Source organism: Barbus barbus, assembly GCF_936440315.1.
Source record: "Barbus barbus genome assembly, chromosome: 30".
NCBI lineage: Eukaryota > Metazoa > Chordata > Actinopteri > Cypriniformes > Cyprinidae > Barbus > Barbus barbus.
In genome coordinates, this window is record NC_136758.1 from 13,535,847 (window position 1) to 13,549,340 (window position 13,494).

The following is a 13,494-nucleotide window of genomic DNA, read 5'->3' on the forward strand; positions in this document are numbered from 1 at the left end:
GACATCCTCCTTAAGATGAGGGTCATTCCCCACAGAGGGTCTGTCTCCAGAAACACCAGCACAGCCATAAACAACCCGCTGCCCTGACCTCGACGGGCCTTGCTGCCCTAACAAATGTCAATCCGATGTGCCCTCAGGCCTTTAATTAGCTGTCAATTAGTGCAAATTAATCAACTCCTCGCCTAATTAAGCAATGCCGGCAGGCAGCTTCCAAACATGCTATTGTGGGAGCTGTATGAGAAAACTGGAGCAAACTCTCTCTCCATCAGGGGGTCATCGGGCCCTTGGCTGTTTGTGAGGGAGAGAACTCTACAGTTTCCTTTTTTTTTCACCTACTCAGCACATGGTGTTTGCCATTATCAGACTGCTGTCTCAGGAAAAGGAGATTCCCAGTAGCCTTCGCAGTAACTTTAAAACACCTTCAGTTTAATTCAACACAGGTTTCTTAACTTTTAAAAATAGCTGATTTTGCTTTGTAAAAAGAACATGCTGGGTTCAATACAAGTTAAGCTCAGTCGACAGCACTTTAATAGTTTAATAGTGATTACCACCAAAAATAATTTTTTGGTGGTAATCACTAGATTACAGAGTTTGATGCGGTGGAAGTGAATGAGGCCAACATTTGGAGAATATAAAAATGGAAATGTAAAGCTTATGATTGTATAAAAGCACCTACTGTACAGTAATTCTTTAGGTAAAACTTGTTTATTAACTTGTTTATTATTGTTGTTGTCATGTCATTACATTTGAAACGGTGAGTATTTTAATTACGTGTTTCCCCCGTTCACTTCCATTAAGTGCCTCACTGCAAGTTTTGTTGTTTTAAAGAAAAGGAGGGATGGTAAATTGTAATCACAAGCACTCTCGATTGTATCGAACCTGGAATATTTCTTTAAACATAATACCTTTCAAAGGATTTTTTTAAATGTTTTTGAAGTCAGTCTCTTATGCTGATCATAAATATAGTAGTATGTTGTAAAATATTCTTACAATTGATGTTGAAAATAGTCGTACTGCCTAACATTTTTATGGAAACTGATATTTTTTTCAGAATTCTTTGATAGATGGAGAGTTCAAAAGGATGGTATTTATTTGGAATAGAAATCTTTTGTGACATTATAAATGTCTTTATTGTCACTTTTGATCAATTTAATCAATTCATCACTGAATAAAAGTATTGATTTCTTAAAAAAAAAAAAAATCTTACTGACCCCAAATTTTTGAACGGTATACCAGAAATGATCGCTTAACTGTATTGCATTTATTAATATACATTCTGCTAGGTCTTGTTCAGAAATGTTTCCCTATGATTGCCCCATAAAAACATATAACAAGCTAAGATGTCACGAAAAGTGAAGGGAAGCAATAAGTATCTTCAGGCACAGTATTGATTGTTTTCATGCTAAAAATGAATGATTGAATGATCGTAATAAAGGTCACGTTAATACAATTAATGCTAAACAATATCCAGTAAGATATCAGAGGTTCTGGATGAAGGGGAGAGATTTAGTTAGGAGATACTCCTTTATGCTGCTGCAGACTGTGTATGTGTGTTTGTGTGTGTGTGTGTGTGTGTGTGTGTGTGTGTGTGTGCGCTTGGTGTACAAAAACAAAATGCAACATTAAAAACAATTCATCACTTCCAATACATTGCAAATACAGAATTATGACCAGAAGAGCACAAGTGATTCTTCATTTAGATTGCCTGGCATGAGAAGATCAAGCACCAGCAATCTGTGTAGGGGCCGGACTAATGCAATACAATGTCCCTATAATACAGCCCCATCCCAAAGCTCATTACCTTGCAGTGACCTTCCAGCAGTGAAAGTTCTTCGTAAAGACAAATAGCAGTCAAGCATTTCAATATAAGAGAGGTCTTTATTTGTATTCATCACATTATACTGTAATTGTTACAAGTTTGGGCAAACTCTCATTTTAGCAGCTTTGAAAAAGTACACAAGGGTTGCGTCCCATATTTTTGGTAGAGGTCAAGGCAGCGGTGTAATTTGCCATCCATCTGTTTGACTATCGCAATCGCTTTTTCAGTATCTCAACTGCTTACTTTGTGCTTGTATGGTGGATTTCACTTAAAATAAGTAGGCAATAGGCCCACAAGAGACTGAATATTCCAAGAGAGAGGGGTAGGGGGACAAATTTTGCAACAGCTGTTTGCCTTTTAATCTACCACCATCAGATCTTCCAGTCTTTGATAGGCCACCCAATCTACACGAATGACTGAACTAAATCTTTCCTACTCTACAGCTTTATTAGTTGTCCTCTTATGCATGTAAATCAGGATGCAGTCATTTTCAGATGGATTATTAAAAGCCATGGAGGGAGAGTGGGTTTTTTTTCCCTTTCACAATAAACAACAAAGCCCAGCACAGATTACAGCAGAAGCGGTGGCTATGAGAGGGCAGGAGGCAGTTTGTAATTGACAGGCTGCTTTGACAGAGCAAGCCTTGTGAATAGATGGGTTTATCTAGACCGGGTGATGTGTCATTAGCATATTTTGATAACATTGATTTCTTCATTACCCTTAATGAAATTTCCACTTAATGGCTTCTAATTAGTTTCAACTGGTGCCTGTGTAATTGCAGCTGTAATATTTTGCTCAGCGGTGCGGGGTTTAATGCGTTGAGGCGACGCGGCCGGAAACTCTTGCGTGAAGTTTTATTCTCTTGCACTGCTTACGCATTTGTTGTCTAAATTTGCAGATCAGTCGTTTGCTATATTCCTATATGTAATTAAACTTTACTTTTGTGTGGCTGCCAGTTTTGATGATCATCTCATGTAATTGCCATGGAGCCAGGCCAACAAAGAATTAGAACGGATGGGTAATTGAATAATGTCCCATAAGGCCACAAATCACATGGGTTTTCTATGTTTTAAGCTGTTTAAACGGGATTACGGTGCACCTTTATTAGTAAAATTGGGGGTATGGTTATTATCAGGCCACTTCAGCGCGATAAAACATCTCGGGAGTCTTGGGTGTAGCTATTAATTAGCTAGGAAAGCCACAGATCAGGCGCTGTCTCGCGGGAGCGCGCGCTCGGGTCTGATGTTCTGCTGGTGTGGTATGAATCATGACGTTTATTTATGCATCAGCACATGGCACTTTGATAAGATTGGTGTTATCTCTGTCTCCATCAACGGCTCGCTGCTCATTTCCATAAATTATATCCCAGTAATTATCTGTCCAGATGTCCAAATTGTGCCACAAATTATCTGCAAAACGAATGAAAATCCCACTGTAATTTAGTAATAGCTGATTAGACCTCGGTGTATTAAAGAAACTTGGATGTAATTAGAATAAGCTATATTTTGCAGTCTGTTCAAATGGGTACAACTATGTTTTATATGCAACAGTTCTTCTGAAAGTGTAAGAATAACAAATGTAATGTAGGGCCTACCTGGACTTTCCCCCATAAATTAAACACAGGCTATAGACTCTTTGTATTATTGTAAACAAATAAAATTGGACACCGAAAAATCTTGATGGCCCTCTGCTTCCAGGCTTGACCAATATGAATTAAATATCAAATGTCATGCTTGTGTAAGCTGATTTCCTATAGATGTGATTGAGAAATACACCCGTTTTTAGTTTTATTATTTATGGCTCTAATTAAAAAGCTGAAACTCTTGAAAATGAAATTTTGCCACTATATCTTAAAATAAACAGCAAAGCAATTTTGTCTTACAATTTTATAATTATAATCATTTGAAAATTCAATATTATGGCCTTTTTTCCTAGAAAGATCAAACGGAATGCCACTTATAAACGTTGTCAAAATCATTTGTAAATATTCTCAGAACTTGACACGTGTTTTCTGTTTTATAATCTCAGACATCATGACCCATTTATATTCATTATTTAGAGCCTTACACTTATGAACGAAGCCTTTGATTTTAAGCCTAAAAAGAGTTTTAGCTTTTGCAAAGGAGAAATATATAGCGACAAGAATTAGCCTATAAATCCTTACAGGTTCTGGAATCCTTCAGCATCCAACAGAAATGAGCTATAAAGCAATCTATTTCACCGACAAGCTTTCGGCCTTAGATTGAGTTTTTTATTAGTTTTATAAAACAGATTAGGCTATTTATAAAATGACCAATTTGTCAGGTTTGCCTGTTTATTTATATATATATATATATATATATATATATATATATATATATATATATATATATATATATATATATTTTTTTTTTTTTTTTTTTTGATTTGGTGTATGCTGCCTCACAATAATTTTGTATATATATTCTATATATAATCTGACATTGCTGACGACATACAATGTCAGCAGAATGTCCTTTTCAGACTTTTTCCTTTCATTTTACCATGTAGATATGCACGCAAAAAAATAGATTCCTAAAGTCGTTTGTAGTAGACCTACAACGTTGAAGCAAAAAAAAAAAAAATTAGTATCAACGATTATTATTATTATTACTACTACTATTACTATTATTACTTTGAGTAGCCTACATTTAATTCGAAATTTAATTTCGAAGTGATCTAATTTTATTTGCTAATTTTGGTTAAATGCCTGATTAACATATAATTGTAAGCAAAATGTGATGTGAATGAAATTATATGATGCATAAAAAACAGGGAGAGCAGCATCCTGTATCCTCTGGAATTCTAAATCACTTACTCTCCGCTGATTGGCTGTTGAGTTTTGACCCTTGTTGGGTTGGACCTGTTGGATAAAAGGAGAATTTCTAGAGGGATCATGCGTATTGCGCCGTGGATGCCTGTGCACAAGGGACCGACTCTTATGTGAAGAAGGGAATAGTCTCAGAGGCACCATGACAGGAAAGGATGGGGCTGTTTTGTCGGAAAGTTTGAACAAATCAAAATCAGTGTGTGCCGCTGAGAACGGGGGAAATAACAATTCACATCTGTCAAAGAGTAGCAGCACACATCCGCCCAAATGCACGGGCTTCGGCATCCAGGAGATCCTGGGACTAAATAAAGAGCCGTCCTCGGCTCCGCGGAGCACACTGGACTCGTTCCCTGCCGGGGCGCACCTTCTAGCCAGCAGGTCGATGCTCGGTCCAGCTGGTGTTGGTGTTGGGGTCGGGATGGGATTAATTGGCCCTGGAGGTATTCCATCGTTCTACCGCCAGCCGGCGTTTCTTGAGGTGCTGTCAGACGCGCAGAACGTCCATCTGCAGCCGCTCAACAGGACAGTGAGACCGCTGGAAATGAACCAGTCCGCCAGCTCAGGTACACAGGCCTGCGAAATTCATGATTCAGTTTCTCGAAAATCGAAATTCAATTTCTCGTTGTTTTAGTCATTTTTGTTAACTGAGGGGGAGAAGGCCTTATACATCTAAGGCTACATGGTGTTCCTACTATTCTTCGATTCTTATAAATATTAGCCTATCTAGATGGAAATGTGATTTAAAAAAGCCTCCAACCTGTTTCATGTTTTATTTCAATTGTATTATTTATGATAAATTGTTATAATTTTCCTCCAAACACGTGATAATCATCGTCAAAAATGTGCTTTTAAAATTAAAGGGCTAGGCTATATGTTGCAAAACATAATATTTCACATTTTGAATAGCATTTCCCCCGATGTTACAGATTCAGAGGATGTCTCTTCAAGTGAAAGGAAAGTATCAAAATCTTCACTGAGCCAGAGCAAGAAGAGAAAAAAGAGACGACACAGGTAGGATTAACGCTACTAAAATTAATGTGAAATGACAGTAAAAACGACAGTAATCTACAGGATTATTTTATTCAGTATCCGAAACGACAAAAGGAACGCGTAAAATTATTCTAGTCCTCTCAAACGTTTGTCTCGATGGTTTGGAAGTCATGGCCAGTTTCAAATCAACTGGAAAATAACATTTGAGGAACAGACGAACTGCGGCAAGGATGCCCAAGATCCCTGTCCCTTTTTAAAAGAACTAATTATGGTTATATTTTTTCGTAAAGAGTTAGATTCGTAGGCTTTAAAGGCAGTCAAAATATATGCCTATAGTTTTTAAAACTAATAATAATAATAATAGCCTAATAATAATAATAATGACAATGTCGTTGTACTAATTTGTATTTTTATATTGTTATATTTTAAGAGGCATTTGGATTATAGGAAAAAATTGGTTAAATTAAGTTAATTGGTTAAATTAGAAATAAACATTATATTGATAGCCTACATTACATTAATACATCAATGTAATATTTCAGCATATGTTCAGTTCAACAAATTAAAAAAAATAATTAAATAATAAGAATAAAATTAAATACACACAGTTGTATTTATATTTTAAAACCTAAAAGAATATAGCCTACATTGGCCACGACATTTGCGGATGGTCCGCACGATTTGAGGCTAGTTACCGAAATAGCCTAGTATTTATGCGTGATGTTTCTAATATCGATTTAAGACAATTGAATGTTATTCTTTTGTAGAACAATATTTACATCTTACCAGCTGGAAGAACTGGAGAAGGCATTTAACGAGGCTCATTATCCGGATGTGTACGCCAGAGAAATGCTGGCCATGAAAACCGAGCTGCCCGAGGACAGAATACAGGTAGGAGCGAACACTGAACTATTTACACTCGCCTTTTGAATTAAATGAGAATATAAGAGGATGACAATGTGCTCTCTTCGACCACTACAAAGCCTACACGAATAATTCCGCTGTGCCCTGCATTCAGTGATCCTTTTTTCTGCCTATATTTGACGAGGCTATTTGTTGTTACTGCTGTAGGCCTAAAATAAAGTTAAAGTAGTTAAAATATTATTGGTCTTTATTGTAGGGTATTTTGCTTTTACATTAAAACTTGCCCTGTAAATTTCCCCGAATTACGTCAGCTTTTTATGTCGTTGTTTCTTTCGTGTTTTCTTTTTGTTTTTGTTTTTTAAGGAAAATGCTTTGGTGCGTTAGCCTATGTTGTTTTAAATTATTTACAGTTGAATACGCCTATTTAGACTAAAAATGAGGAAATCGAACAGGGACTAACATTATTTTTTAAGGATGCAATAAAACATCCATTTTGGGTCAATAGCTATCTCTACTGTGAGCCTAATATAACAGAAACTCACTCCTGTATCCTATATTTCACACACTGTCAAAATTAAGCACCAGCTGAATATTCTCACAGATACCTTCGGAGAACCTCTCAGTGCCTCAGATATGCTCAGCCTACTCAAGAAACGTTGAAGTGCCTCAAAACCTTTCCTCTACCGCATGGCCCATGCATTGCTGACGAATCAGTTCGTATCGGAACTTGTTGGTTCCTCAGAGAACTGTGCCTATAGGTTCTCAGGAGTCAGTGTGGTGATCTGAGGAAATGGTGCAAATAAAGGAAAATGGTGAAGTATCTTTTCCGTTTGCAGTGACCTGTTGCGTGGTTTGTGGTGTAATGGTTAGTCGTTATTTTCTTGATGTCAGCATGCAGAACGTGAACATCAGATGTGCCAATTATTGGAGTTAGATCCCTCTAATTAGTCCATGTCGTTGATTATGGATTTTTAGATAGCCTAAGTTATTTTTTTTTTTCATACGTAAGAATATGTTTCAACAATGTTATCAAACGTTTCAGTAATAACAAAAGATTTTTGTCAAAGCGAATAGAGCGATTTTCGTAGCCTGAGTTCAGTCGATAAAGTAGGCCTTACTATGAAAATAGCATCATGTCTATCACTTTATATTCCTAATAACTTTGTCTTAGATAACAGATCTAGCCTATCATCTATAATCGTGCCAAATTACAAATTTGCGCTGCGAGACGAACCTAAAACACCTAGAAATTGCCTTTAATATTTAATGTAATAATGTGCAAGACGTTTAATAAAAAATATAAATGAATAAAAAAATCCAAAATTCCTTTAAAAAAAGCCCTAAAAGTCATTGTACAATTGACGCACTGACTATATCGATCAAGTGCAGCATCTCGGACAGATAATATCTCATCAGCCTCAGTTGGATGTGAAACAATTTGCTCTCTGAGTTTGTGTGTGTGTGTGTGTCTGTGTGTGTGTCAGAGAGAGAGAGAGAAAGGCGCTAACGACCTAATCAAGCAATCAAGGCGGAAGAAGATTACTGTGTGACCTGAACCATCCATCTGCTGGCACGCCTTTTAATATCCTTCTCATTACGGTGCCTCTCGGTGAATAAATAATAAGGAAATAAATAAATAATTCTATTTCAATCCAAAGTAAAATTAACATCTAATTTTCTCATCGAGTGTAATTAGTTAAATGAGAAAAGCTTGCGGTGTTCCAGGGGAAGGGATGTGGGGAGTTCAAATTAAATAACTACATTGAATTTATTAGCACGGGTCAATGGCGCTGCTCTCTTGGGTCCTGCTCGTTTAATTTCCCGTGATATTTGCCCGCCTGTCCACCATCGATTGGGCTCGAAATTAACTTATTTTTCAATCAGCTTGTGCGTGCCCTTGGGGTCGTCTCTCATCGCTGTCTTCACCCGCTTTCTTTTGAGCGCCCGATAACCAATTTCTCCTCAAAAAGTATCTTGCATGAAATGAGGGCTATCATCATCGACATTACCAGAAAAGATTGGAAAATGGTTTTGATAATTTCTTATCCAATGTCTGGCCTCTCTGGACCCGGGAGCCCCTCCTCCTCTCATCCGTCAGCTCAGGGCAAGTGCTGGTTAAGCTGGTTAAGTCTCAGCCTCACAGACTTCACGCCCACGGAACGTTGGCTAAACTGAAGGTCTGGCTACGCGAGACTAAGCGCTGAGAGGAGAAGAGCCGCGGCGCGTCGCGTCATTTAGCTGAAATCTACACTATGGCGCCTGCCTGCTTAAACTGTTCCCTCGATTTTACTACAGGATTACATATGACTCCAATGAGAGGTGATAGTCAGCTGTGAGATATCATTGGTTAAGGAATAAAAAAAGAGTAGCTTATCTTTTCATTGGCACACATTGAAAAGATGTAAATTACATAGGGCTATGTAATTATGTGACCCTGGACCAGTCATAATTGTCAATTTTTTAAATAAATAAGCTTTCCATTGATGTATGGAGTATGGTTTGTTAGGATAGGACAATATTTGGCCAAGATGCAACTATTTGAAAATCTGGAATCTGAGGGTGCAAAAAAAATCTAAATAGCCTATTGAGAAAATCGCTTTTAAAGTTGCTCAAATGAAGTTCTTAGCTATGCATATTACTAAACAAAAACAAAAAAAAGTTTTGATATAGGCCTATTTGCGGTAGGAAATTTACAAAATATCTTAATGGAACATGATCTTTAATATCCTAATGATTTTTGGCATAAAAGAAAAATTGATAATTTTGACCCATACGATGGATTGTTGGCTATTGCTTCAAATATACCTGTGCTTCTTATGACTGGTTTTGTGGTCCAGGGTCACATATTTGTTATAGGCTCTGTATTTGCAAGTTGTAAGCTGTTTGTTCGATTATCTATTCCAGACTAATTAAAAGTGTTCCTTCATCCAAAACTGAAAATTATTCCATTATTTGCCCACGTTCATGTTGTTCCAAACCTGTATGATTATCTTTCTTCAGTCGAACACCAGTGTTAGATAGATTGACAGCCTCACTCTCCTCACTGCATCTTTTCCTCATGAAAGTGAGTCTGTCATTAAGATATCTCAGAGGGACTATTTGACCATCTTTACCAATATGCAAATCACATTTAATTGTGGACAGGTTTGGTTCCAAAATCGGAGGGCCAAGTGGAGAAAGCGGGAGAAGTGCTGGGGTCGTAGCAGCGTGATGGCTGAATACGGGCTCTACGGTGCCATGGTGCGTCACTCCATCCCTCTGCCCGAGTCCATACTGAAGTCTGCTAAAGATGGCATCATGGACTCCTGTGCTCCCTGGCTTCTAGGTATGCCAGAAGATATTAAGATTGATTATTATTATTATTTTATTTAAAGAATAAATTGAGCTTTATTCACCATCATCATATATACAATTTTTAAAATTGAAAGTGATATATTTTTCATTAAATGGCAAGAATGTTTTCATATAGACTCTTCTCTAAATCTTGACTTTTATAATAATTTACAGCCTTGTTTATACTCTAAATACTGTATTTCATTTGTCACCCTGCGTGGCTTACTTTATATCGTATCTCTACGATGCAAAATTGCCTTACCAGTACAAGCTTATTTTGAATTTAAACATGCTGTCTATTAAGCAATTTAAAATATTAAAATATCTTACGGAAATTTTTTAAATAGAATTTTAACACTTTTTAGAGCAATACCTTTCTGTATTACAATAACATTAGAACCAGAAAGTAAAAACAGTTTAGTCATATAACAAAATTGCTAATAAACAAATTACTTAATTATGTATTTATTATTTTATGTTGTTTTATTTATCTGTGTGTTTGTAGTTAGTTTATACAGTTATCCTTTTTTTTGTCTTTTCCTGACAATTGTTTTGCTCTTGAATATGACAGGTTGTTTGTTTTGCTACAACCCTTCTGCATCTTTTTTGTTCTTTAACAAAACATATTAAATATAAATAAACATAAATCTTTAACCAATGATATTTCACAACTGACCATCACCTTATAATCAATAGATAAATAGATAACAATGAATTTACTTACATGATTAAATTATAATAACAAAATATAAAAATAATATTGTATTTTTTATGTATTCATCTTTTATTTATCCATTTATTTTTGATGCAATTCATGACTCTCATAGCTCAGATTAGTCATATTTTGTTACTAAATCTAAAATCTGTCTCTTGCTATTTCCAGTTCAAGATGGTTTTCCTACCACCAGCTGCTTTTCTAAACACGAATACCCACCATTCTTTGCAGGGATGCACAAGAAGTCCTTGGAGACTGCTGCAGTCCAATCAAATGAGAAGACAGATGTCACTCAGAAACCGACGAATCCCAAACCGGATGAAGCCGCCGAGGCTGAGGAAAGGAGGACAGAGTCACCCATGTCCAAAGAGGAACTGAGGGAGAACAGTATTGCTGTTCTCAGGGCAAAAGCACAGGAGCACAGTGCCAAAGTGCTGGAAACGGTTTCCTCTGAGAGACTAGAGCACAAAATGGAGACGTCGGTGACAGAGGAGAAGTCCAGCGAACAGTTAGACGCAAAAGAAGAGGAAAAGAGTTCTTAGATTATGCACTGTAATTCATCCTTCACTTGGTGTGAAAATATCATATTCTTGCACTGATCCCATGACAGCACTGGACTTTTGATTGATTCTCAATGTTCCTCTGCATTTTATTTCACATTAGCATTACATGTCAAAACCATTTAGAAATGTTCAGTATTTTGATAGCAGCATCAGTCCACCATGCCGGTGATTAATAGCTCTTTTTTTTTCTTTCAAATAAAGTATAGGGCCCCTTTATCATGTTGGCAGCCTCCTCAGTGCTGTTTGCAAAATTACTCAATTGAATAAAACCATAAATGTTTGGATATTTATGACCTAATTTCAGTATTAAGTAATATTGTCATCAGAAAATTATTGGTCAAGAACGCCAACTGAGTTTTGAAAGAACAGAATTGAAGTAATTTTGTACAGTACCCATCTTCTAACTTTCAGTGGTAAAAAGTTGTAATAGAGTGTATTGCTGTATATATTGTAAATTAAAATAGCCTGCTACAGTATTGTTTGAACTATACATTAATGTACTGTAGTCTTATGTGCTTTTTCGTAACATGTCAAATGTAATACAAATTATTAAAAAAAAAAGATGAACAATACTAACCTGTTTTACATCAAGTGTGTTTTAATTAAATCATAAGTGAAGGAAACATAAAATGCATCAATTTTCTTGATGTACAGCATCGGTTTAACTGTGTTTAAGGTATCATATAGACAAATAGAGCTGTTGCACTATGGATGTCCCGAGTTCGAATCCCATCTCGAGGACCTTTCCCGATCCCACTTCACTTCAAACACACCAAACAGTAATTCAAATCCAAATTTGCATTAAAATATTTTGCAATGCACTGAAAACAAACATTTTTTTACTTAGAAATCGCTAATAAATTTCCGTAACAATTACAAGGAAATGGCAAATAACAGTGAATTCAACTAAAATTCTGAAACAAAAAATATTAAAAAGTATTTTCTTGCAAAATGTACTCCAATATTTGTTTTATTTACAACAAATAATTTGTAAATGTTTTTTTTATATATAGTATGTTTCAGGCTATGGAGCCTGAGTAACAATCATTTGTATGTCACCTAAACAGTCTTGTGTCATTGAGCATAATCCGACACAGCTGAGAGGCCTCAATCTGGGCAGATTAAACAGCAGGAGCGATGCAGAACAGACATATGGGAGAGAGCAGGAAAGCAGCCCTAGATAATGTGATCTCGTTGAGACTATAGTTCTCCTGAATTAATATCCTTCATATACAATCATCTATCTATCGGTCTGTCTGTCTGTCTGTCTGTCTGTCTGTCTGTCTGTCTGTCTGTCTATCTATCTATCTGTTTAAAAGCACTGATATTTTAAATGTAAAAGGTCCAAGATTACAATCATTCTATCTCATATTAGCAGCCTCGGATCCCTTACAATTTAAAACTCCTCACATAACAGGATAGAGAAAAGCATGGTAATTATTTTACAACTGTACATAATTAAATATTAGCCATTAAAATGTCCATGTTAAACCTAATGACTAAAAATATATAGGTCTCCCTCTGACTAATCCGTGAATTGTGAAATCAATCAGGATTTGTGCTGATTAGAAGCGTCCGAAGGGATGTTGCACGCTCTCTCTATTTCATCTGGGTTGTTGATCCTTTCCATGCCCTTATTATCAAGGCCTGTCAACAGATTATTGATACACACTGTTAATTCAATCCTAATTCAATTTACTTAGTGTCTGCGTAATTAATTAGTTGACATCTGGGGTGATAAGGCTAGGCTTACGTGACAACAGAATATACTGTATCTCTATCCTCTTTCCTGACATCTCTGTCACCCAGTGATCCTGTCAGGCATATTAGCCTTTTACATTTCCCTATATTGCTCTAGACATGGTTTAATAAATGAGATGTTGTTTAAACCTCAAATGGATTCCATGCTTTAATGACATAACGCATGTTTTAATCAACACTCATTATTCAGACATTTGTTTTTATATAGAAAGATTACCAGTTTCTTTGTGTCAGACTTATCAGAGCTCAGGCACTCTCTCTAAGAGGAATCCTGAATTAAAGTAAAGTACTTTCTAATCCCACAATGTCACTAATGGTGGCCATTAGAGGCCTGACTGAGAGACGAACTGGACTTTATCTGCGATCAGAGTTAAGATCATTTATCTTAGTGGCAAATCCATGTCTTTAGAGAGATTTCTTAATCAGATTGTGATGATCATCAAGCTGCTGTGCCGTTAAGTAAGGCGGGTTATTAGAATATCTGACAAATTTGTAAAATGAGAAAGGATATTCACTTTGATAGTACGCATGTAAAATACATCAGTCATATACATACATTTAATATCAATCAAACTGATTTGAATTATTAATTGATTCTGTA

General features: G+C 36.2%; 1 protein-coding gene across 2 annotated transcripts; it reads left to right on the top strand.

The window, feature by feature from the left end:
• The first annotated feature begins 4,742 nt into the window (after positions 1–4,742).
• vsx2 (visual system homeobox 2) lies at positions 4,743–11,752 on the top strand. Of its 2 annotated transcripts, none has more exons than XM_079386227.1 (5): positions 4,743–5,230; positions 5,594–5,678; positions 6,425–6,548; positions 9,666–9,846; positions 10,738–11,752. In XM_079386227.1, exons 1-5 carry the CDS (start codon positions 4,810–4,812, stop codon positions 11,109–11,111), a joined length of 1,185 nt encoding a protein of 394 aa, XP_079242353.1. In that variant the 5' UTR covers positions 4,743–4,809; the 3' UTR covers positions 11,112–11,752. The 2 variants fall into 2 exon arrangements, with proteins under 2 accessions (XP_079242353.1, XP_079242352.1); XM_079386226.1 differs by having other exon boundaries at positions 4,744–5,230; positions 10,801–11,752.
• Positions 11,753–13,494: the final 1,742 nt, after the last annotated feature.